The following is a 27298-nucleotide window of genomic DNA, read 5'->3' as shown; positions in this document are numbered from 1 at the left end:
TGCTGTGCCGTTGAATGCTCATTTGAACGACTTAATGCAATTGGTTAGATCACTTGGAAGAGTTTTCTGACATTTTGGTCATTTTAATTTCAATAAGATAGTGATAAATTCAACACAATTTGAACTGATTTTCTTTTCATTAATTTATTTATAATTATTATTTCCACCCTGAACTGGTCGTCAGTCAGTCTCAGGGCACATATAGACAAACGACCATTAACTCCCACATCCACACCGTCACTGAGTGGGAACCGATTTCATGCTCCCCACACACATCAGGCGAGTGTACCACTACACATTCAGCATCGTTACAAACTATTTTGTTTCGATGAATGTTTAAGAGGTGCAACCCAGGCCCTTTTTTCATTCATGCATATTTTGTCAACTTGATGTTAACATTTTCATGTTTTTTTTTTTTTTTTGACAACAGAATACAAAAATATTTTTCCTGGTCTAATTGGCCAACAAGCATGCCTGACTAGTCGTACAAGCGGAAATTCATACAACAATTACCAGGCAAAGACGCAAAAACACAAGTCTAGAGAAATGTATCAAACTCAAAATTATTAGGTGTCCCCCTACCTGAATTGCTTGGTCAAGTCTGCTTTGTTTGCCTCCCGTTTTAAAACTGAATGGGTCTGTTGACAATCCTTGTGAAATTGGATGTATTTATTTATTTATTTATTTATTTATTTATTTCAACCTCACTGACATCCCCTCAAGTGTGTTAAGGGCACCACATTCTGTGCCTGGCTGAATTGAGGTAAATGTCTCTTTGTTGTGCACACAGTTGGCTGTCAAGAAGAAATGGTTTGCTGACTCCCGTTGGTCCTCAGGTTAACCCACCAAGAATCCACCGACTCGCATGTCTATTAAATGCACCTGAATTGAAAACTATATATTGAAAACTGAAAACTGAATTGGCTGATGTTTTCACTATTTAGACCGGGGATTAAGTGATTCTCAAAAGATAGTCTGTTCCTTACCATTTACTTTCTCAATTCTTTGTTAGGAGTTGGAGACCCTGCCCATAGGACCAACCTTAAACTGAACATTATGCCTGCCAAATAGACAGGCAATTAGCGCAATTCAAGACTTTTTGGTCTCTGCCAGTACACAGGATCTGCATTTTAAGCAGTGCGGCATAAATTGAATGTCTGTATTCATCCAACCCACTATCACTTCTTTCCATAAAAGTATGCACACATCATTACATTAAAAAAAAAAACATCCAAATAATGAAAGTGGCAAAGAAGAGTAGCATATAAAACTAGACTGTTTTACATTTTGGGGGATTGAGGCGTAAATTCCCTCATCATAATTATCTTTTGCAGTCAGTGTCTCAAACAGTTGTATTTATTTCTTTTTTTACAATTACAGCGGATCTTAAACCAATTGCAAAACCAATCATCACCATCAGCATTTTGTTTTTCCATTTGTTAGACTCTGGCTGTCACTATCACAAAACCTTTATTGACAACATGCAATTTTACAGAATATTATGTTAACATTACATAAAGTAAACATTGACAATAAAGTTGTATCCAATCCAATCCAAATAATACTAATACCCTTTGAAGATGCCTGACTGACACAATAGGGAGGTACACCATGAAATGTGTTCAGTGAGTGAGCATGTGTTGAACTGAATAAGCCTTGTTGCGTAGTGCATGATAACCATACTTTCATTTGCATCTTATTTGGGAAACTTGCTCAATAAATAAAGTTCCATTGACCCTTTTGTGTAATAAAAACAGCAATAAAAAAACAAACACACTTGGGGATTTCATCATCTAAATGCTGTGTAAGTAAGTGATTTCCATTATGGGACTTTCGACTTTCAAGGTTTCGTACTTACTCTTCCTCTTTAATTAATTTATTTTTTCCTTCTCACTTTTTGTCTTAATAGAGGGAATTGCTCTGAGACAAGCGCATCTGGAATGTTGCGCCACCCAGAAGCGCCTCATGCCTCTGCGCAAAGTATTTATTCCAATATTTGTAGATGACTGAACCTAGTTAACTTCTGTGGCAATTGCTTACTTTCTTTGTCAGAATGATGAATGTGGTCATACCTATCGGACTGTGCCGGAGTTCCAATGTCCTTTGACAATGAAGGATTGTCCATTTATGCCATGAGCAGAGCACATCAGGAGAATGAATAAGCCCCGCAGGAAAGCAATAACAAAACACCCTTTTTGTTACTGGCACGTTTCAAAAATCATCGCATTCAAGACCAGTGGCACACGACCTTTCCTTTCACTTGATAGCCATTCAACAACAATATATTGTAATAGGTTAAAACAACAGGTTCTGTTTTTTTTAATGCTTTAAACAGCTGTCATTGACTGAATGCCAAACTCTGACAATTTATGTAATCTCAAGAGTCCTGTGTAAGCATTATACAAACGTGTTTTCCCCACCTTCCTTCAGATTGAAACTCTTACGAAGCGGAACAAACTAATCTGTAAGTACTTAGCGCTCCTGGCAAGCAGGCAGTGAATGTCCCTACCCAACACCCAGCCTTGACCCCCACTTCACATCCCTCGCACTCCTTGGCCTACTGCCAAGTCTGACCTGTCACCTGGGTAGTGAATGGTGGGAGTAAACTCGGCAGCAGCATAATATCCAACCAGGCTGGGGCAAAAATATCATCCTTTAACCAATGACCCAATATTCACATTTGTCTTTTTAATTACACTTCAAGCTCAGAGATTTAACTGTATGACATTTGCATAGAACGCAGCAAAGGTGTAACATTGCCCAACTTATGCAATTTTAATAATATTACCCCTAATGCAGGATTTTGGTTTCCATCTACAAGTGAAGTCGCCATGCAGTTTTTGGCAGTGTATCCGGTGTCTGCATTTTGTGTTCATATGTTTACCTGTTTGAAATACTGCATGTGAAAATAACATATTAGAAAGAGAAGACAGCGAAAGCAAAGTGAGAAAGGTTGACAGCAGGAGGAGGATTAGGTGGACCTGTGCACAGATGGCTGCAGGAAGCAGATGTCCCAGTTGAGCTGTTCGGGGTGGTCCCTGCCAGATCCGAAACAGTGACAGAAGTATGCAGAGAAAAAAAGGCCTCATCAGAACTGATGGCAAGATTTGGGCAAGCAGATGCTGAAACACACGGTCAGAAATGTCACTGGGAGCATTGCAACAGAGCAAAACCACACCTCTCCTACGCAAGTACATTTGGAATACTACCGCCATTTGCAAATAAGAAAAAAAAGTATGTGATGCAATTGCCTTAAATTGCTGAAGAAATGTAATGTATTTTCTTTATTCAGGGAAATCAAAAGGTTGTGGCATATGCTTCTACAGCAATGAAGAATGGTGAACTGATGTCTCATCCACCTTGTGATACTTAGCATTGAAACCAATGTCACTGTCCGGCAAGTATTTAGTTCTTTACATCAAACCAGTACTTGGCATCTAATTATTGAATAAATACTATTGGCCATACTTCACTTATTCCCTCTTTCAAAGTTACCTTACGTGATTGCACACTTCCGTTTCAATCCACTTGTAGGGGTGAATTTGCACAGACGTGCATTGACAGTTAATGTCAAAAGCCAGTCAGTCATTACGATTTCACAATTGCTCCATTGACAAGACATTTTAAGCCTTGGAAACACTGAAAACCTCTTTGTTCGCAGTTTTTAGGATGACTCAAATTTGCCTTGGTTGGAGACAATTTTCAGGGTTATACACAGATATGCCATCATCAGTTTGAAAGGACACAATAAATGCGATTTGGGGATGTATTGTTGCCATGACAGAATGGCATACAGTTAGGGTTGTAGCTACCACCTGTTGCTTTGTCTTACACGTATGAACCCACAAATGCGTCTGTGTGGGTATGTCTAATTTTGAAAAACACGATTATTTGTGGACAGGCATGTTTCTGACCTCGGAATAAAATACCTGTATGTACAGTATATGGCCATAGCCCAAGACAACGGGGGAAAGAGTTGTTGTTGTTGTTGTATTTAATAGATGTTAAATTGAAATGACTGGAGTGACTTATAGACCAAAAAATACATTATGCTGATTATAGGAGATGTGATACACTATGAAATTGGTCCATTGGGATTGAAGCCATTGGTATCACATTGGATGAGTAGTTAGCCTGTCTGATTCAGTATTCTGTGGTTGAGGTTCAAATCTCGGCAAAAGCAGAGCTGTCTGGAGTTTGCATATTTCACGTTTTCTCACACAAAAGCATGCATTTGGTCAATTGAAGACTGTCACAATTGGCAATAGGTGGTTGTTCCTCTATGTCTACTGCGGATGACTGGCAAGAAGTATGGGGGTTGTGTATCCCACCTCTCACTCAAAATCACGACCCACCGCACATTTTTCTGTCAAATCGTTAGTTGTCTTTTTTTTTCTTTAATTAAGGGCCTTGGTATTGTTGCTCTTATTGGACTCAAGTGACTGATGATTGCGCATTGAATTTGATATGGTGGAATATTATTGAGGTGGCGTTAAATTATGAATTTGTTTGCTATATTTCAAAGTGACAAATAATGCCGTTCAAATATTGAGCTAGATGAAAAGAAAGATTATCAATGCTAAAAGCCCGCATCTGTTGTGACCAAGCTAACATGATGCTAACATGAGATAAATTGCTGCTCATGTCCTTGTTCTGAAATGTTGATTAATGAATAGTGCTTGAACTTTTAATGTGGATGTATTATGAGCAATACTTTCACATAATTATGTGAAGAAATTGCCAATTGTTAGAAAAATTGCTCATATTCCTTATGGCGAAGGCCAGTTTTAATTCTCTCATATTTTTCAACTGTAGATTTGTGAGGTCCACTCATCTTTGTAGACTTCATTTTTCTTTTCCGGGAATTTCATTCTCCTAGTTTGCATTGACCCATTGACTTCTCAGGCGCAACTCGTGAGATTTTGTTCTGTACATCTTTCACATTTTTCCATTTGGTGTTTTTCACCTATTCACACACACACCAACAAAATCAAGCGACGACTAGAAAAGCAAAATTCACCAGCACTCACTGAAGTTATGTCTTGTGAGTGCTGCTCACTTCGCACGTGACTTTTTGAGGCTTATTATTTCCAGAAAATGTAGGTTCAACTCCAAACTGTTCCGCTTTCAGAATGTTTGTCATCGGATGTTTCTTTGAATTCATACAGATGTAAGGTCAACATCTTGGCAAAATATTCAGTTGCAATTGCATTAATTAGAAACTAGCAATTGTCATGATAACAAACCACTAATCAGTAAAATTATGGCAAGATACAAAGTCATATTAAAGGTAGAAATTTGACTGGCTACAGTGAATGGGGTCCCGGTTTCATCTGTCAAAAATAGCCCTATTTGACACGTATTTGTCAGGAGGTGTCCAAATACAAGTATCAGTAGACACCTTGGTAAGGGATTACAAAGGCAGAGATAACAGTAATCATTTCTGGAGGACTAGTGCAAAGACATTGAATACTGATAAGCAGATGGTGAATGAACATCAAGGACAAGTCAATCAAGATGAAGGAAAAAGTAGAGATTCTGTCTCTGGGTAAAATGTGCTCGGGCCTAAAATCCATGCTTTTGTCATGATGATTTACAGCAAATGTATACATGGAAGTTGGGCTGCATATTCTTTTTTGTTTTTTTTATATTCTTTTAGATTCCTGTTTTGTTTTTCTTTTGATAATTTGAGTAAAAATACATCTTCACTATACTGGCGACCACAGCAGCCCCGAAAACGGGACGGTTGTTAGACAACGCGGGAGACAGGATGGATGACTGAGACAGACTGTGATTGCTGTGGTTGCCTGTTGAGATATCTCACTTGTCAAAACATTGTTCACAGCAGTCGTGGTGTGGATGAGAAACCTATTTGGCTTACATAAAAGGGATGAATTCAACAAAACCTGACAGCACGTGCTGCCATGGGGTGTAACACAACTTGCAAGAGTTGACTCGTAAAGCCGTGTGTTTAATTTACCAACAGTGGCCACCATGGCATACTTGTGCTGAATGCTTAAAGTCAAACGTGTGTGTGTGTGTGTGGGGGGGGGGGGGGGGGGGGGGAGAAACAGACGGAAGAGGTAGAGGGAATGGTACGCTCGCTGAGCGTGTCAGGACACTGTGCAGTGTGTATGCGATCAATGGGCTCTTGCATGCTCTGGTACAAGAGATGGATTAGTGAATTTGTTGCTGGAAGAAACTAATATCAAACACTTCATGTGGCCCTCCACGCTGACGCCGAGTCAGGAGCCAGACCAGGCTTCATTGGACTCAGCCACAAATGTCTTCCAAAGCGACCTGGCATCCATGTTTCAGCCGTCAAAAGCCTTGACGATTTGCGACAACCATAAGGAACCCCATCACAATGTTCTTCCACTTCCACAAATCTGACCCAAGTGTTTTTTGTTCCTACAGGTGCTACCTGTTGGATGGGATCTCAAAAGGAGCTTGGCTGAACCGCTCAAGCATCATTTTTGCAGGAAATGACCAGTGGTCCGCAGACCCGCGTGTGTCTATTGTGTCCAGCGTTGGAGACAAGCACGAGTACAGCCTTCAGATTCAGAAGGTGGATGTATCAGACGATGGCCAGTACACGTGCTCAATTCAAAGCGAGCGCAACCCACGGCCTAAACTTCTCAACCTCATTGTAAAAGGTATGTACATCTTATCTGTTTGTCAGAGGGTTTTTTTCCTGTTGAGGTGGTTTTAATTGGGCACAGCTATTTGAAGTTTATGTGATTTAAAAACATGTAATCAAAGAACCATACATCGGAACAAACAGTTTAGTATTCACATTGCTGGCCCCTGATGATCTGAACCAGTGACAAAGACCACACGGAATGTCAATCACATTAAAGCATCATTAAATAAAACACTTTTGCAGTGCTTGATAACAGTAACAGAGTAAATAACATCCAGTCATTTTTAAGACTGGGTACTTTTTCTACATGGGGGGCTAGCAATGGTTTATAGCCTTTTGATGTGTTCAAATAGAGGTCCTACTCAAGTCAGTGTTTCAAGTCACTCAATGCCATAATCACAACTCCTGTATATCTGCCACCATATGTGGTGCTTGCTTCTCATCTTAGTCGGAGTGGAAGAGCGAGTGCTTTGGAAATTTATTCGACAGAGTGACAGAAATCTTCCACAGGCATTCTTTGGTGGATGTGAACCAACTCTGTGGGCTATATTTTGGGCTGAATGCTGTGCAGCACAAAATAGAGGCTTGGTTAACTAAGGCTGCTTTAATTTGGTCTCTTTGGTTTATCATAGGAGGAAAAAAATGCAATTATTTTGAGTCTGAAATGAATTGCATGGTAGCAGTCTGTATGGGATTCCTAATTGAAGAGCAGGTCTTGAAATATACAGAGGTAGCTTTCAATATCATGAACATGCAATATAGATCCTTCGAGGTCAAAATGGAATCAAATTTTTATACATCTCTGTAACAAGGTCAAAGACAAGTCAAAATATTAAAAGGCTGTGAGCACAAGGAAAGTATTCACTGAAGTCTTGGTTGAGCTGTGTCATCAAACGGTTGCGTGTCAGCTATCGCTAAAATCTATCTTCCCTAAACCATGTTGTATTTCTTTATTGCCGTAAAACAGAGGTTCATAACTCTTGGGTTAGAAATATTTATGAGGAACTTATCAGTCAAGCTGTCAGAAGAGTTAATGCTTTCAATGTTTTAAATTCACAACAGGGCAATGGCTTGTGATGAGCCACAGGCTGGAAAATGACTGCATTTAGTTGACATGGCCTGATTGGGACATTTAATGTCTCTTTAAATGTTTCGGGATCACTGAATTAATCATTAACTACATCTCCCTCATGTAAAGTGGGCTGTGTGTGTGTGCGCGTGCGTGCGTGCGTCCGTGCGTGTGTGTGTGTGTGTAAATGGAAATATTTATGTATCTGATTTTTGGTGACACTGACATGGTAATTATAGCAAATAGTGAGTAACAACATGTATTATGTTGAATCATACCATGTCAGTAATGAAAGGAAGCAGAAGTCAGAATTTTCTTTAAACTCATTCTGTACACTGCAATCACATTTGAGATTGTTCTCTCTGCTACCGCTATATAAAAATACTTACTGATAATGTGCAATGAGATGAAATAAAACTACATGATATATCTAATGCAGAATTGAACATAATAATAAGTTAATATAATTAAGAGCAGGGGTCCCCAACCTTTTTTGCCCCACCGACCGGTTTATGTCAAACAATAATTTTAGGGACCGGCATTTAAGGTGTGGCGGAAATAATACAACAAAATAATATGGTATGAGCTGCATGAAAACTGTGGTGTTTTCAAAATATAATAATAAACACAAGGAGCGTCTAATATGGTCGCAACACTGATCGCTATGGTGATGTTTACTGCCTTCAAAATACGATACAACGCAAATTCACAGTGCATGAAAATGACCACTCACCACAGCCCCGAGCTTGATTTTCTACAACCAGACGCTCCCACCTCAGGGTAATAGGAGACAATGACACCTCAAGTGTGTGGTTTATGTCCAGTCTACTTCATAATTTTGTTTTAGTCGCCGTTTCTGCAGAAAATCCCCCACTTAAGATGTCGGAAATAGCAACAGTGCTATTGTGGCGATCTCAGAGTATTCAGCCATAACTTTAATCCATCGAACGTACTTTTAAGGCCGCCATCATTTGAGATCTTCAGCAATTTTTTTTAACTCATTTTGCAAGCTCCGGCGTTTTATTTTTAGTGTAATCGGTCACGTGACGGAGAAGCGTGGCTTGACGTGTGTCAAGCATGAGACAGACGAATGTAACGGAGAATCCAGTATTTTTTCTAAATGAAACATCTTTCGTATTCCTAAATAAATAAAACAGAATTAAGGCAAGTTCTTTCTGTGTGGCCTGGCAACAAATGGCCTGCGGACCGGTATCGGTCTGCGGACCGGCAATTGGGGACCCCTGGGTAAGACTATATTAAATGCGGATTGTAGGTTACGGTAAATACATCATTTTACTCAGAAGTTGTACACACGCAGTTGATGTCCGCGTATTATTGGACTTATCTGGTGATGAAGTGTCACTTTGCATTGCTGCCCTTGTTCTAATCCGTGGTCCCGCTACCACTGGCAGGAAACTAATCTTAGACGTATGTCGATTGGGGCCCTGAAATTCACACTGGACACAAGGCTAACCCTTATTCATGCTCATTTGCTTTTAATGCGTGGGTCATGTTAGTATTAGTCCCCCCCCCCCCCCCCCCCCCCAACACAACAGCCTGTTTGATCAAAAGTATGAAGCATAATTGTGTGGGCAACCAAAAATATGAAATTGTTTAAAAATCTGTAAATTTATTGCTTGAAGGGGGGAAATTCAACATTTAAGAGCAGTCTGGAGCCCTGGTAAAGGTACAATGTGTGTCTGTGCTGCCGTAAATTAAAATTGAACTCACAGTACAGTGATCCCTCACTATTTTGCGGTTCATTTATCACGGATTCGATGCATCGCGGATTTTTTTCAAACTTATTCATAAAAAAAAAAAAAAATCATATACATGGAGTACAGTAGTGTATACGTTGCTCGATGTGACTCGCAGTTGTTTTGCAGCTTCTCACGGACTGTTTGCAGACTTAAAAAATAAAATAGATTTTTGTACCTATATATGTCAATTGGTCGCTACTTCGCGAATTTTCGTTTATTGCGGGTGGTTTTTGTCCCCATTAACCGCAATAAACGAAGGATTACTGTAATGATAAATATATCATCAATCACACAATTACCGGTACATTGCATCCTCCTCCATGAGAACACCTACTGTGGGTTTTGCCTTTTTTTCTTTTTTTTGTATGCGCTGCATGAAGAAGGTGTGTGGATGTGGAGGCTAATTCACAATTCACTGTAGCACATTAATTAGATCACATCATGGAGAACAAGGATATAGATGCACATCAGGCACAGATATCAGTACTGGTGATGAGAACAATTTTGTTTGCACAAAGAAGCCTGTAAAATTGCAATTACTGTTAAATGTCATCCGACATGCTCAAAAAGCAATGCTGTCGACAAATATTGTCATATAATACTGAGGACATTTTATCCAACCATAATTTATACCAGTTAAAAACCCATCGCCTACCATTAACATGAGCTCAGAATTTGCAGTGCTCTCACACTGTGTTGTTTTTACATATTTTCCAAGCTGTTATATCCCAACATCCATCTGCTTGCTCTGCTCTTTAAACGCTAGTGGGTATGAAGTGGAGCTGTGGTTGGTATGAATATGCCGTAAGTGTCTTTTTAACAATTGTGCTCGCTTGTGTAGTTGTCCATTACACTGGGAGCCAAGAGGCTTTTCAGGAGAATCTCACGTTTACCCCCTTTTAGTTAAGGGTTACTCACTGAGGGCTGTGAATTTAAATCAGATCTAATATGTACCCAGGACAATGACATTGGTACCCTGTTAGACTTGACAGTGCTTACGTTTTCATCCTATTTTAGTCAGCGGTACCTTAACTCACCCAACTTCCAAATTTTCAAATTATGAGTTGTCACTTGGTTTATTTTTCATGTTTTATTTTTGGGGGTTTGTGTTATCAGCCAAAATTTGACCAACACCCCGCTTGAGTGAAGTGAAAATATGACATCCGTTTGCTGATGCCTTGGGAGCTTTTTTAGTGATTTTCAAAGCCTGGAACAGATTAATGGAATTTCAATTAATTTCAGTAGGGAATATTGATTTCAAAGTAAATTGAGTTATGCGCTTGGTCACAAAACAAATGCAACTCATAATTCAAGGTACCGCTTTATATGGCAATAAAGTATTGCCATGTAAAGTATTTCCAATGACATCACCATTATGCAATAGTGTGAAAGTCAATGCATCGGAGAAAGTGCATGCTCAAAAACAGATGAGTTGAAGCGATTGTTTTCATATGTGACATGTAAAAACAGATAATTAACCCCATCCGACCTTAGACTATGAATTACTATGAATTAACAGACAGAAATGCAAATCAAAGTCAAATAAATTTAATGCCAAGGAAGATGCTCATCGAGCCTTATCAACTACAAAGATGCTCAACAAGGTCTAACCCCTCCAAAATGACTCCTTGTTCATCGACTGCAAATATATCCGATTCACGCCAAGACTCCAAAAATCATGTGATCTACTGGAGTCACCTGCTTGGTGGGCAGAAATGATCACGACAGGGCCATCATGTTATTGTAGGTGTTGGCTTTCTGTACAGCAGTCTGGAATGGGAATCTTAGCGCGGGCGTTCCAGGTCAGAGGAGCTCCTCACAACTGGCCATATGGCTCAAGCCAGCTGAAGCCACTGTGCCAGTTTTCAGCGGTGTGATTTACTCATGGATGGAACTACAGAATGTGTGTAAGGCCCGCCATACACCTAGCGAAGCAGCCAATTTCGACTGAACTGCCATGTGTGTAGGGGTGTGCGTCTCACCAATAAAATACAATTTGTGACATCTAAATACATTGACTCTGATACGTTTTTAAAAATTGTACATTTTCAAATAGAAGTATTTGTTTTAGTTTGATTCGTCTGTAGCTTCTGTCATGTTAATTCAATACCTTATGTGTCAATTTGTAAAGGCCCTGCAAAGACCAAACTATTCAAGTCCATTACCGTATTTTTCGGATTATACGTCGCTCCGGATTATAAATCTCACCAGCCAAAAAATATTGTATTGTATTAAATGTATTAAAAATGCAATTGATTAGATATTTTATTCAGATTTTCTTCTATTGTATTCAGCGTTTATTAAAGTTTTTTGTTTTTTTTAACCTCTTTTAATACACTTCTACATGGGCAACAATTGCACGAAGGACATCGACTCGATTTCTTGCCATTTTCGCTGTAGCATAGCCTCATGGCATCAGTAATCCTTTGCTTTAGGTGTGTAATGTCCCTTATCTTTGCTCGATACACACTATCTTTAACATAGCCCCATAGAAAGAAGTCCAGGGGAGTGATATTTGGTGAACGTGGCGGCCAAGGAATTTTTCCATCCCTTCCAATCCACCGGTCTGGAAATGTTTGATTGAGGAACCCATGAACATTCAGCCCCCAATGTGGTGGTGCACCATCTTGCTGAAAAATGATGGTTGGTTGAAGGTCATTCAGTTGTAGTGCCACATATTCAGTTAAAAGGTCAAGGTAAACTTTGCAGAAATTTTGTAGGGGTTCATTCAACATCACCTCTTTTAAAAACAGGATCCCTGAAATACACAAATGCAGTGTGACAAAAAACTTTAATACAATAGAACACATCTGAACAAAACATCTAATCAATTACCATTTTTTAAATATATTAAAAATGCAAAGAGGCTTTATGGACACCCCATAGCTCTGCTGGTTGCAGCCAAGGAGCACACTCCAATTTGCCTCAAAGCACCATTAATGAACAATCAATTTTACACAATCAACTGAATTATTAACAAATAAATCAATATGCCCATTTCACCCATAGTTACAGCTCAAGCAATATTTTTTATTGTTACATGGCCTAATATAGAAATTGTCTGATTTACTTTAAAAGCAAGAGGGTTCGATATGGCTGCTGCCTCATATCTTCAAATCTCTCAGTCTCTGATTTTAACAATAATATTTGTCTTCACAATTGTCTGTATTATTAACAGCGCATTAACGGTATTCTAATTGGTCCTTTTTTTTTTAAAGAAAAACACCCAAACAAAAAATACTAGAACTACTAGTGATTTTCTTTCTTCATCTATTCATGGAAATGTCCCGATCACATTGTTTTGCACCCAAGTTAGAGTCATCCGATATTGACGATCTGCCGATACAGAGTCCCGATCTAACATTTCAGCAATGCATGAAAGAGAAAAAAAACATCTTAAATCTTTTTTTTCTTTTACATGCAAAATACTCCATTTATATTAATAAACTTACATATTATCATTGTTGCATGACACCAGCCTCACATTAGCTCCCTGCGAAAACGACCTCAACCTTCTCAGAAGATCAGAAAGGTAGAAAATGCAAAATTTAAATTTGTATTGCAGAAAGCAATCAAATTATTTTTGAGGAATTTTTCCAAGACGGTTAACAAAATTGTTAAGGGCGTATCAATACTGCATGTTTTAAAAATTCTGCCCCAGGGCCAGTTTAGTATTGGGGCTCGGTGCCCATCTCGAGGTGAAACAGCTGATTTTTCTCCATTAGATCACTTTATTTTCGCTCCGTGTAGCAATTTGAAGGTGCCTTTTGCTGATGTTTGAAAATGTAAAGATTATGTTGACAAGAAACTTTCCAAATTTGGCTAACGCATAAAAAACATCAAGGTCATTGTGATTTGCTGAATTATTGAAATGTAATATATTTCTTAGCAAGATTTTACACATGCTGACCCAATTATAGAGTCCTTCTGACCATTTTCTCATCTTGTAGCGAGGAACGAGAGGTTGTTATCATTCCAAGCACACCAGCCAGCCACCATCCCTCTCTGTTAATTAAGATTGTAGATGTGTTAATGCATTAAATATGCATCCTGTCTAAGAATATCTTGTCACAGTGAACGAGGGCGGGGGGCTGTTGAGGAGTTTCCCTCTTTTGGCCCTTGGTAGTCTGTCTAACCACAACACAAGCCTTTGTTTGGGCCAAGCTGTTGAAATGCATTCACACATTTCACTAAGACAATGTATGAGACATGTTTATTTAAATCATTAAAAAAATATGATTCATGCAATGTATACGGACCGATACAGGATTATAATATGAATGTGGTATTTCACACTTTTCGTTTTTTAATTTTGTCACATGAGGCAGTCCTGGAAAGGGTTAACAGTTCTCCAAATGTCAAGACATAATCCGCCATATGATGAAAAAGCTCACAGACATTAATATGGATCAAAGCAGATCTGGCAAAAAAACGCACCGCCCGCCCCTGTAGAATGACTCACAGGAACATGTGGTGCCTTGAAGCTCCAGGTTTTTCGATCCATTCACTTTGTCAGAAAAGACAATGGGCATAATTAAATAACATGGCCAAGGTAATCACATCTGATTTATAATATGCAATAAATCTGTCACTCTCATAAATAATGAGCAGGTGTACTTGAAATAGATTTTTGCATGACCTAGTTCAAATACCGCACTTGAAAGCAAACGCCTGCACTTTCAATGAATGTGTACATCTCATATACAATATGAGATAAATGCTCTGCATTTCAATACCACCCCAACTTCAGGTCTTTGTTGAAAGGCAGCAAACCACACCTATCCAGATTGGTTGCATTAAGGTCACCAGAAGCGTGCCAAGCAATGTATAAATTAGTAGGGCTAACCAAGAACTATTGGAGAACAAAGTATCACTCACCGGAATTAGAAAAAGGATGGAACAGCACAAGCAGTCGGTGCATGGATGGGGTACAGCATGCAAATTACAGCGTCATTAGAGCATGTAGACATTTGAAAATATTCTCATAATGGAACCTTTCACGTAACAAAAACTATTGTCTGCACTAGATTGTTCTTGTGGAACTGTATCTTCAGACAATCCCATGCTTCCTGTTTTGTGGGAACCATTTTGGGAAGGCCATCTACTTTTCTAGCTGGGCTGTGCCTCAGTGAACACACTTAAATGAATCTGGTGTCTACTGTGTGTATGAAAGCACAGTCCACAATCTTCAGGCTTTTGTTCATCATACAATTCATCACAATTAGAATTGAAAATGACACGGATCTTCAGGGGGTGAAGCATTGTCAGACACCTATTCTACGAGAAACACTGGCCTTGATGAGGCAGATCAATATCACAGTCTGTGCTCCCTATCACTCCAGCACTACTGCATGCCTCACACTGAATGCAAACCGACCACCAGCAGTGGAGGATATCCACCTGTCTCATCCCTCAAATTCATCTGTTGGCCAGAATGCTAATCAAGTCCATGCCTTGTCAACTATTAGTTCTACTACTTCACATCATTGCCGAAACATGGCAAACGGCATGAATCCAAAGACGCGGACAAATCACTGAAGTGACATATTTAACAGGAATCATCAGATTTCCGGACGTTCTGTATGAATACCTTCATTTGAAGAATCGGTGAACAAGCAGTCCAAATGGGAGAGTCTAAACAAACAAAGTTGGCTGACATCTGTATTCTGCAAAGCACAAGAACAGGGTTTTTCATAATGACCCATTTATTGAATATTCATGACTTTGGCCTTTCCAAACTCCTCAGTGGGACCGGCTTGCTCTGTCGTCCATGTGCGTTGTTCAAACACGATGGTGTCCCACCACCGTGTGGTCGATATTGAGTGCCATCAGAGAATGAATGTGGCAGCTGACACCGAACTGAAAGTATCCAAGGGTACTTGTGAAGTCCTTGTACATGTACGGTGTAGCGTGTGCAGCCATAGCCGCAGTATTTCTTATGGAGTACTTCATGACTCATCACTATGTAACATGAGTCAGGGCAGGAACAGTGCAGCCAAAGAAAATTAGTGTTTAAACATTGAAAATGAGGACTTCATCACAACCCAAGGATCTAATTAGAGATCGACATGAATATTTTAAGGAAATGGCTTAATGTCATTACCAGTGGATGATGAACGACATATTCACTCATGGCCTTGATGGTGATGGCTACAAGAAACACATGTGAGATTTGCATTTTATTATTTTCCATACTACTTGTTATATTGTACACGCGAAAAGCATTTTAGGTTTGAAAGTTGAGAGTTCCTCAAAGTCTTTCAAATATCACCATCCCTCAGCAAATATGGATTTCCAATTAAACATTACCGAGTATGCAGATTCATGGATACATGGCTTTGTATGGATGGGAGAAAAATGTAATGGATATTTGGATAGTTATGTTTTTGGTTTTGTTTTGTTTTTTACAGCACCAATCAATCAGTTTTAATCGTAATTGATCCATTTAAATTTCACAGCACAAATCCAACTTACATTGAGGAATAACAGACATTTTCATTTTTTGGTTTAATAAGCAATTCAGGCTGAAAAAAAGTGGGGATGTTCAAGGGTAAGCTTGAATAGAATTTTTTTTTTTTGGGGGGGGGGCAATTCAGGACATGTGCCCCATGTGCAATAACAGGAGTGAGTGAGACTTACAACACGCACAATTGATCAAAAATAACATTCATTCATTCATTTTGACAAGTGTTGTCTTTAATCAGAGCATGCATCTATGATTGGAATAGTCAGACTGCACACCCAACTGACTGTCTGAATTTGTTTGTTTGTTTGTTTTATTGGTCAAAAATGCCCTTGAGATCTGACAAATATCTTTTCATGTATTAATCGATGTTTATTGACAAATGTCATTTCATCTTAGTTATTTTCCGTGTCAAGTTAAATAAATGTTTTTAAAAGTATCACTGTATTTGTGGCCATTGCGTCAGACAATAAATACGGTTCTCCATAGTAACCAAGTTATTCTAACCACAAAAAGTGCCATCATGGCACTAACGGATAACAGTTGCCAGGTTCACCTAATCTAAGATACTTGTGTCAATGTTTTTTTTAATGAATGTTTCAATCAAAGCATAATTTTTCAGGGCTAACAAATAATTTCTTTGGCGACTTTTATAACATCAGCAACGGTTTCTGGGGTTGGAGTTGTGGGCATAATTCCACTACAAGAATCACACCCTAGAGTCTGAATGGAAGAGATCTACTTTGGAGAGTTGTGTGTTATGACAGCATGAAGCAAGCTGGCAAAAGCTCCCTCCACATTCATCATGACCAGGACTTTAAAATGTTGAACTCTGACCTTTCACGCTGCATTCCGCTCTGTGACTGATGAGGATGAAGCTTTTGTCCTCCCAACAGATCATTGATTTTTTTTACACGCGTGTGTGCACACACTCAGGCAAAGGTTTCAAGAGAGGATCACTTCCAGCTATTGCTGTTTGGACACAGGCTGAAATTTGTGTTGTGAATTGAAGAAGCACAACTTAAGGCTTATTGAAATCATCTTTAAAAGTAAACTAATCTCACACCCATCTTGACATCCTGATGATTGAAAATGACCAGTGATCTTGTGAAGAAGTATTGCCCAAGCATGATTCTGAGCCTGAAAGATTAGCGTGAATGGATTACAAAGTAATGTGATGTTACTAAGTGGGTGATAGGGTAGTTTTGAATTGCATGCTCAACTCTGCTAATCCATTGAAATTTGCCACCCATATCTCAAAATATTAATTTACATCAGTTTATTACCTTCATGATTTCTCATTGCACAATTCATGACACAGTATGATGCAAAACATTTGGAATATACAAATGGAAAATAGCATTTTTAAAAATTTATTTTAAAAAATGCTATAACAGCAAACAAAAAAATATTTCATTTCTGCATGAATGACTAGGCGGCATGGTGGTCAACTAGTTTGCACGTCCGCCTCACAGTGCAGAGGTGCAGGGTTTGATTCCATCCACAGCCTTCCTTTGTGGACTTTGCATGTTCTCCCCGTGTCCACCTGGGATTTCTCCGGGTATGCCGATTTATACCCACATTTCAAAAACATGCATGGTGCGTTAATAATCAATCACTCTATATTGTGATTGAGATGCGAATGGTTGTTTGTCTATGAGTGCCATGCAATTATAACCATTTTACGGTGTCTCCCACCTACTGCCCGAAGATGGCTGGGATAGGCTCCAGCACACCCGTGACCCTCATCAGATAATGGATGGATGGATGAAGTGATTTGTTTTTTGCACATCAGCTTTTTTTAATGTTTGTGTTCATCGGGCCGATCGATTATCTGCCATAGCAAATTCACTTGCTGTTAATAAATAAAGGACATAAAGCAAGTACATTGTGTGAACTCAAAAACGTTCGTACTCTGTGGGACTATAAAGAATAAAATCAGCATCTATTCGCAGTGCAAATGCCCGTGTGTTGCAAGAGATGCGAATTTCTGTAGCGTAAACGAACAGTTACCAGACACATTGAATGATGCATTAGAACAGAAGCTTACGTGTCTGCTGACATACTTGATATCCCACTGTACCACACCATCACACACAATCATCACCCCCTCAGGCTAATTTCTGTGGAACATTAGGAGGGTGAATCGCTGAATTCATCTTTGATAATGATTCCATTATGGAGTTATGCTCATAAGCCAGTGTGCACTGGCTTGGAATGTATTTGTGTCTTAAGTCATTTGCTCTCTGCCACCATTCCTTACATCTCCATTTTTTATTCATGTAGCCAACGTCTTAGCCACAAGCAGGAGGAATATGAGGGGATGCCAAGCAGACAACAAAAAAGGCTGATAAGGGTTATATCTTGGCTTCTGCCACTCCGCACGACCACTCTCACATTTAGTCTGCCCAAATTGCTGCCAGGCCCACTTCAATGGGAGCAGAAAAAAACAAAACAAAACATACTTCTTAGTCATACCATGCATTCCCATATTCCTTTTTATTGTTACTTTATGGCCTAGCACGTTTTTCTCTCAGAGTGATGTGAGTGGTAAGCACCTATTGTATACATGTGAATGAATAGACAGACAGCATATACTATGAGGAATTTTTTTCCCCAAACCATCTAAAAAAAAACCTACAGTATAGAAAAGCCTCATTGTAATTGCACTTCCACTAGTTTCAACATGTTCGTGATAACTGAGTGGCATAAATGAAATTCCCATTTAATGGACTTGTGATTTAAGGAACAGGTCACTCAAAACGCCTCATTGTTCAGGACAGTAATTGTCAAAGTGTGTTAGTTCCAGATTTGGCCACTGTAGCCATGTTGACACAGGCAACGTTCCTGTTTAAGGCTGTGAAAAGCATACACTTTTGTTTCGCCGTAAACACATAGCTCAAAGAGGGTGTGTCGTATCTACCTATTTATATCTATGGCTGTTGTTTACTCGGTTGCTTGTTGTTTCCGTTTTTGAATATTTTTTGGTACGATATATAGTTGGTTTTTTGCCAAGCCCTTCTTGGCGGCATCTAATCATAACACAAGTGAAAAAAGGAATAGTGCTAATCTCACAGCGCATGAAGCAACTGCATCACTCCAAAGCAACAGCGAGATAAGTTAAGATTAATTTTTCAAAAGGTTTCAAGCTTTAAAAAATATATATATATATAGATAGATATACTGGTATAATTATTTACAATAATTCTGTACTGTATTTGGTGTTTTTAGGCCATGAAAAAAAGTGCTTCAATTTAACTTACACATCTTTAAGTCAAGAGTATTTATAGAGCACTTTCAAACAGCCATCGCTGCATACAAAGTGCTGTACATGGTACATGTACATGCTTTAACTGGTGATTATCCCCTCCCCCTATTCATCGAGGTTCTACTATATAAATTATATATTTAGTAGGGCAAAAATATGTAATTTGCCTGAATTTCCTTGGTTGGATTAGGGACATTTTTAATAATTACAATCTTCTGTTTCACACAAGGCAGTCCATGATGTACCCTGCTCGGACAGGCCCGAGCTCACCCACCCATAAGTATAAAATTGTAAATTCATGCTTAAGTCATTGACATTATGAAGAAATATTGATGGAATTGTTTGGTTAAAAAATGTTAATCTAACTTCAACATGTTTTATGATTTAGATTCTTCAATGTAGACACCTTTTGCTCAGATAACGGACTCGGACATGTCAGGGTTTTCTCTATCAACTTTATGATGCTTTATGACCTGGAATGACTTGCAGTTCACAGCTGTGCATTATCAAGAATTAATACCTTGGTTTCCTTGACCTTAAAACTATAATGACTAATTTTAACGATTTAGCCCATTCTGTGTTTAGTGAATGGCATTTGTCGCAGATGGACTTAGTCGTTCAGTGAGAAGTTGTGTCACTCTGGCCACCCCGCTAAAAAAAATTCTGGGTAAACCCCTACTGCTTCTGTTGATGTTCCTGTTTGTGACTCCATTCCTAGATCTTCGGTTTGCTACTGTACTTTTTTTTTTTTAATTGGACTTTCATAAATTCAGTGTGTTTGATTCCACGTCTGTTTTCCTTGTTTTGTTAGTGAGTTTGCAAGTACATCCTGCAATCCCACCTTGCTTCCATGCTTCACAGCTCTTGGGTCTACCTTTTTGTCCCCACCACCACCACAACAACGCACAATGTTTAATAAATATTGACTCTCTCTCTGTCTCTCTCTCTTTCTCTTGCCTTGAATGGAAGAACTACCAATGAGGCCTACAAGGCCAACAAATATGGCTGATCCCTTGGTGTAACATAATCTGTCAGTGTATATGTTTACTTTCACGACAGGCTACCTAATTAACAAGTTAGAAGTTGGTCCTTTGTGCTGCAGTGTTGGCAGAAAAAAAACCTTTAGGAATAGCTGTCTCATTAGTGAGGCATAGTTTACAACCGGCACACAGTGGTATAGTTTACAGGTATGTTATAATTCAGAGTTTCCATCAATGTCTGATTGAACAAAGCTTTGGAGCAGTGTCTAATTAGCTGGGTTTACAGGTAAGAGACTAATCTCTCCCCAAGCTTCTATTTTAGTGCCGAATATTGTTGATTAAAAAAAAAAAAAGATCTTCTTTCAAATCAGTTTATCATGACTATTAAACTCCATCATATTTAGCATGGCTCAGAACCAAGGACAGCCAAAGCAGCACTTTCTTTATTGTTCTGGTTCAAAATGTGAATCACAACTCCTCTCCTCCTTGCACTCACTCTGTGGTCAATTAGACCAAGTGGCCAGTTCCTTCCTTCACTCTAATTAGAAAATTGGACGGTGGTAGGTTTAGTCAGTAATGGTGTGTTGTATTTGGTGGCGAAAAGTCGGAATGGTGGTGTCCTGTCAGAATTCAGAGAGTCTCAGTTGCGTGTATCCTACTTTGCAGCTCCAGAAGAACAACTGGTGCATTTTTGAGAGTGCAGCTGTAAGCATTGCTGTAATTCAAGGTGGCATCATTAGATGCTTATTTTTTTTCACCCGCTGTGTCTAACTGAAGAGAGAAACGATGCTGCCTGGATCAGCGTTGGCACCTCACTCTCTGCACCTCCCACAGGGCAAGAGGAGGGGAAATTAGAGGAGAATGACAATCATTGTGTTGTTAATGAATTAGCATGCTAAGAAAACAAGTGGTGCATGCAGGTGAAAATGAAGGGTTACATTATTCTGTTGTTTAGTGGAAATATCATTTGTTGATGTTGTATGAGTATGAATAAAAGAGCCTGTACACTGGAAAGAGCTGACTGGGATTTTGGAGTTATACGAGGAATGTTTTGTAAACTGCTCAAATAATTGACCCAAAACGTCCCACTTTTTATGTGGCCCAGTCACAATGGTGCGATTCCATTGGATCAATTCTGTTCCAACGGAATTAATTAAATATCAAGGTGGGGAAAAAAAGACTTAAAAAATAGTACCAATTATTATAGGTGATTTTGAGCCGTTTCCCTTGACATGTATGGTCAACACTGAGCCAGGTTGTCTACAGGTTTTTCCTTAGTTGCCACAAAAAATTACCTCCTTCGAAATATCCGTGTTTCCATTACTAGTTTGCGATTGTACTATTTGCATTTTGTGCATTTCTGAGGACAATGGAAACCCAACTACTGTGACCAATACTAAACAGTTATCTTTTAGTCAGTTTTGGGACATTGCATCGTCTTTGTTGACACAAAGTGAACCAAACCAAATTAGCCGAGATGCCTTCATAGTCAGGAGCTTAAACACTCGTCATCAGAATATTTGAAAAACCAAGTCCTCGCGAAGAAGTGATAGAATCAGGAGATAACTACAACATTTTCAATTTTGTTTTATCGGACACAGAGGGGACGTGTCAACAGTCGAGTCCCACAGCAAGCAAACAAAGAATCAGACAAGTAATAACCAAGATTCAACACACACACACACAAAAGAAAAAAAGTACTGATAACTTAGGCTGGAGTCTTTGATTTTATGTTTTATCCCGACACCAGATGCCTGCCCCCCCCCCACTCCCCCATCAATCATGGTGCCATGTATTGATTATTTTAATGATGAGTCATCCAGAAGGTTCAAAAAGTAAAACTAAAGGCTCCAAGTATGTCTTGGCTGTTTAGTGAAAGGGGAACTCTGTGAAAAGTGTTGAGTCATCTTCACATTGCATTAGAATGCATAACGGGGATTTCTAAGGGTGAAATACTTTACAGTACAATCAACTGTGGTACAACTCACTTATAAAATCAAAGCGTACGATACGAAAAAAAAAAAGTCTCATCAGCATTTACTGCTATGGACTCTTTGTGTACGCACATGGCTTATTTAAATTCGCTCAAATGTCATGGCCGGTGGCTGCATTTGTGTCTGTGGGTGTCTCTAGTTGATAAAACCCCAAGACAGATAACAACCTCGACAATTATGATTTGATTCCCACCAGTAATTGACAATCTTCACTTTTCTTGTAGTAATGTTTTATTATCACCTTAAGTGCTTGGTTCAGACCTTGGAGCCTCTGTCTCCATCTTATTTTTTACAATGCAGTATACTGTGGAGTAAATCTTATTTTGTTCTTGTAAATGTCGTTTTGACAAACCACTAATCCTATACATTTTTGGAGTGGGTTCAATTCAGGGCTCAAAGCACTGCAGGCCTGTAAAATATTAGACACAATTATTGTGCTCCACATGGTCTCACAAAAAAACAACTAAACAGATGTCTGTAAACTCAGTGTTTTGAAAGATTCCTTTTTTATCTTACACTAGACAAGCACACACACTGCATCCAGAGTACAGATAACGTACTTGATGACGAACACCGCAGAGCCTCTAAGATAACACTGCTCGTTATTAGATCTGATTTGATCAGATTTTGCAGTGCCTTCTGATGAAGCTGGTTCTGAATAAGTGCTGCATGTTAAAAAAAACACAAACACTTGCAGTCAGTCCTTTCATTCTTGCAAGACATCACGCATGACTTCAAACGCTGAAGCATATTTACCGAAATCGTCGGTCCTGTTCCAAACAATTGTATGACCTCAGGGGCCGTGATGGCTGGATCCATGATAGATCCTACTTTTTGAGGAAGGAAAAGCAAAGTTTGCAGTCTTGTATCTGCAAGCAAGATTTGAATGAACGTATCGGATAGGGATGCTTTTTTCCAAATATTTTAATAAGATTCTCCTATCAGGTGATACAAACAGTATTCACATAGACCGCAAATTCATCTTGAATAGTACTATACAGCATGTTGATACACAGTGACACTTAACACAGAACTTTCATCAATTCCTGTATCAACATACTGACAACATTTTTTGAGGGGCAGTCCATATCCGTATCGTACCCATGAATCATGCCAGTACAATGAGAAAGTTGACACTATCTGTTCAAATGAGTTGCCTTCAGAAATTAGTCGCACGTAGAGTGCTAAAGCTTGGGACTGAAAATGTTTGACTTTTATGGGATGGGAACATTGAAGCAGAACTTGGAATTAGATTGGAAGTTGGTGGTGTGATGTGTTTTTTTGTGGGGAAAACCAAATACTGTTAAGCCTGGAATTACCTTATTTCCCGTCATCCACATTTTTTGCCTGGGAAATATAATCTATTGCATATCTTGTATGGAGCAAGTAGATCTATTAGTATGCAAACTCTGTACTCATTCTCCATTCAAGCATCGTCAATGCCGTCATTTTATAGTTGATTAGAATGTTGTAGATATGTCGATATCATCAATGTGAATGCATCCAACCATTCCTTTTGTATAAGCCGTACAATCAATACAAACGCAATACGGCACAGAATGAATGAATTGATATCTACTCAACGACTCAATCACTCTGCCGTCCATCTTGATACCCAGGGTCTATTCATTATATCCGGTCTTATACATAGCCATGTCAATTAAGGAACCGACATTCACTCTTGTGGGTGGTTGAGTGCCCTTCTGAACGTAAACGCTCATTTAATTCTGTCGTCAGCCTCCTTCAATAACCCTGAACAACTACCTCGACGTTTCTTTCCTTTCAAATGTCTTATTGCATACTATATTTTATACATGTTTAAAATCTTTTCACCCATATATATTTTTTCCTCCTTTATCTAACAGTTCCTCCCAAGATACATGATATTTCCTCTGACATCACGGTAAACGAGGGCAGCAACGTGTCGCTCGTCTGCATGGCCAGCGGGAAACCTGAGCCAGCCATTTCCTGGAGACACATAACCCCATTAGGTGAGTTCACGTCACCTCACACATACTCATGCTAATGAATGGGTGGATGCACCTACAGAGGAAATGAGGAAGCATGGTTGGGATCAATAGGTGAAAGAGTGAGGAGAGATGGTTGTGCATTGAGACATAGAATGGGGAGGGGGGGCCGAGATGAAGGATGTGGTCGGCTGGCTCCATGAGTGAAGGGGTGGGGGCGGCAGTAGATGTAAAAATAATTGAGCACAACACATCATGCAGAAAGACATGCAGTCATATTGCTGTCCATATAAGGCATACACAGTTAAAAAAATAGCAAGGTCTTTCTCATTACATATAATTACAGTATGCAATTATCCTCATGAGTTATTACATTTGGACAGTTTCCACTCATTTCTACCTAGCTTCACATTTGTTTTTTTTTTTTTTAATCTGGGCGTGTGCACACTTTATTATTATTATCATTATGTATTTTGAGTTAGTGTGCACTATATCAATCTCACATCCACTCAAAAAAAAAAAGTACCGGTATGTCAAACTTTGCTACTTGTCGCACAGGGACGAAACAGCCCCTACTCGAGTATCCGATACACGGTTGAACGCATGAACGCAGAGACTCTAGACTGTTTCGGCGAACACCCATGCACCCTCAAGGACCCTACCAAGGTTGTAGAATCAGTCTATGGTGCACCGCCAGGAGGAAAACGACGCTACTCCTCCTGAATCTAAGATTCAACTTGGGCAAAGATGGCTGGAGGCATGCTGGAATTGGAATTGACCTTTAAAGTCAGTTTTTGTCAAATATGGTCAACATCTGTCTGCTTTTACAAAGCGAAAGGCCAAGAGGAAAGGCAAATATCATCTTTATAAATTTGTGGATTTTTTTTTTTTTTTTAGACGTGCAAGTAAAGTTTGAGACTGTGAGAACACAGTGCTGTGACTTTGCTTTTGGATACCGGTATATATGCCATGATGATGATGATTATTTTTTTTTGGATCACATCCTTCCATTTAGGTGGAAATAGAGAATGCTTTAAAAGTGTAACTATAAGACCAACAATAGACCTCCAACTCACCTACTTTTCTCCCGTCTAATTTTCATATTAATGGATTACACCTGGCCGTGCCAATGTGTTAGCTGCGTCGATGCCCGCATTTATCTTTTGGCTGTCAACTCATCCTGCGTGGTGCGCCTGGCTGATTGTGTTCCCAGAGTTTTCCGAAGATGATCAAAAGAACCATCCTCCGAGTCCGAGTGGCAGTCATTCATCCCGCTTTGAAGTGTCCACTCTTTGAAGTCCGCCTAGGGAAGAAAATGATATGCTGGTCGAATGAAAGGGTGCGGGCCTGAATGTAATCACAGGCTGTCTCCAAGCACATCAGAAACGAAGCCATTAGCCATTGGATCTATGAGGTGACTATTGTAACTGTGTCGATTTGTCCAAGGGATGCAAGACCACTGAAAGGTTATAATGGCCTAATGCCATAAAATCCGTTGCCTATGTAAAGCATTTTCCTTTGGCAAGTTCATACAGTCTAGGACATAGGTATCAAACTCAGGTACTGGAGGGCCGCTGTCCTGCATGTTTTCCAAGTCTCCCTGTTGCAACACACCTGATTCAAATGATCAGATCATTAGCAAGCTCTGCGGAAGGCTGATATTGAACCATTTGAATCATGTGTGTTGCAGCAGGGAGACTTGGAAAACATGCAGGACAGCGGCCCTCCAGGACCTGAGTTTGACACCTATGCTCTAGGAGACTTGAATGTGCAATCAGTGTGAAAGGAAATATTCGTGTCAGGTACAAGTGCCCGTTGTAAAAAGTGTCAGACTTGAAGCCACAAGTTAAACTACTTGTCATTGTCTGCAAGTGTCAATTTGAAGGATAAATCCATCCACTTCCCTATCGTACTGATTGCTGTCAAATGAGTCACATTATCGTAGCAAAGGTCATTGTCCTCGAGCCAGACGTCAAGCCACATTGGCCATTTCTATCACTTTTATAACTGAAAGTTGCTGAAAGCATTTTTTTTCTACAGCCACAAACATGTCCACATGTGGCTAGCATTATTTTCTGGCTTGAACACTGAAGCATTATCAGTGGAAGTGGGTTTGTTTCACACTCGAGATAGTTCTCCTGCACCATTCAGTGAAGTTTGACAGAATGATAAATTGGCCTGACTTGCTGTCATATTCCTATTCCCCCCACGTTTATTTAGACTTTTGCATGTTTTTCTCATTTACATGACATACATTTTTAGCATACACTGAAGTGTGATCATCGACTATTTATTGAGAGATGAATATTCTTCAAAAATGAAGACGTTTTTTGTCTTTCACAGATGCAATGTAAAATGTTTCACAAGCAACGCCCCCCCCCCCCCAACCCACCTCATGAGACAAAGCCTGGTCGTTAAACGCTGAATGGAAGAACAACAGCGCCAGAATATGTCTGGAAGAATCACAGCCTTTTGTGTAACAGCTTAATTAACCATTCTTGACAATCCAATTCTCAGACATTTGAAGGGATTTGAATCTCGGCTCAGGACGATGTAGATAATCTCCTAGTAGTTTTGCTTTTTCCCATATTCCAAAGCCATTTTTTTACATCACTTGGAGACTAAATTGCCCCTGAATGTGCGTGTAAATGTTTGTTAGTATGTTCGCTGTGAGTAACTAATGTTCGGTTGAGGGTGTAACCCGGCCCAAAGTCAGCTATGCTAGACTCCGGCTTACCAGTGACCCTGACAGGATAAACAGTAGAACATGAGGATGTAAATATTTATTCTTGAGCTTCATGTGTTGCTTGTCAGCTAATCACCAACAGTAGTTGTGATTAATTGAATAATTGGATCATATAAACCCGGTCTTATCGCATCCGCAAGCAGGTACTCTTATGTAACAATCATCAGATTATACCTAGAATTATTTATGGTCTGTACAAATCAATATCAATAATGTTTAGTGCATTTTTAAATGGAACCAAAAACTATGCACTATTCAGAATTGCACTAATATTGTACTATGAAACTATCTAAATACAACAACCAAAAAAATACGTATATGCATTTTTCACTTTCCTTGGGCACAACAGGTTTTTTTTTTGTTTTTGTTTTTTTAAACGTAGAAAGTAATGAAATCAGATCAATAAAA

General features: G+C 39.3%; 1 protein-coding gene across 2 annotated transcripts in view; it reads left to right on the top strand.

Moving 5' to 3' along the window:
- negr1 (neuronal growth regulator 1) overlaps positions 1 to 27298 on the top strand; it is a 125658-nt gene that overhangs the window by 24157 nt on the left and 74203 nt on the right. For both annotated transcript variants that reach the window (XM_052074625.1, XM_052074626.1), the window contains exons 2-3: positions 6418 to 6656; positions 24043 to 24168. In XM_052074625.1, coding sequence (XP_051930585.1) covers positions 6418 to 6656; positions 24043 to 24168 — 365 coding nt within the window. The remainder of the gene's footprint in view (positions 1 to 6417; positions 6657 to 24042; positions 24169 to 27298) is intronic.

Source organism: Hippocampus zosterae, chromosome 8 (assembly GCF_025434085.1).
Source record: "Hippocampus zosterae strain Florida chromosome 8, ASM2543408v3, whole genome shotgun sequence".
In the NCBI taxonomy this organism is placed as follows: Eukaryota; Metazoa; Chordata; class Actinopteri; order Syngnathiformes; family Syngnathidae; genus Hippocampus; species Hippocampus zosterae.
This window is presented reverse-complemented; position numbering and strand designations above follow the sequence as displayed.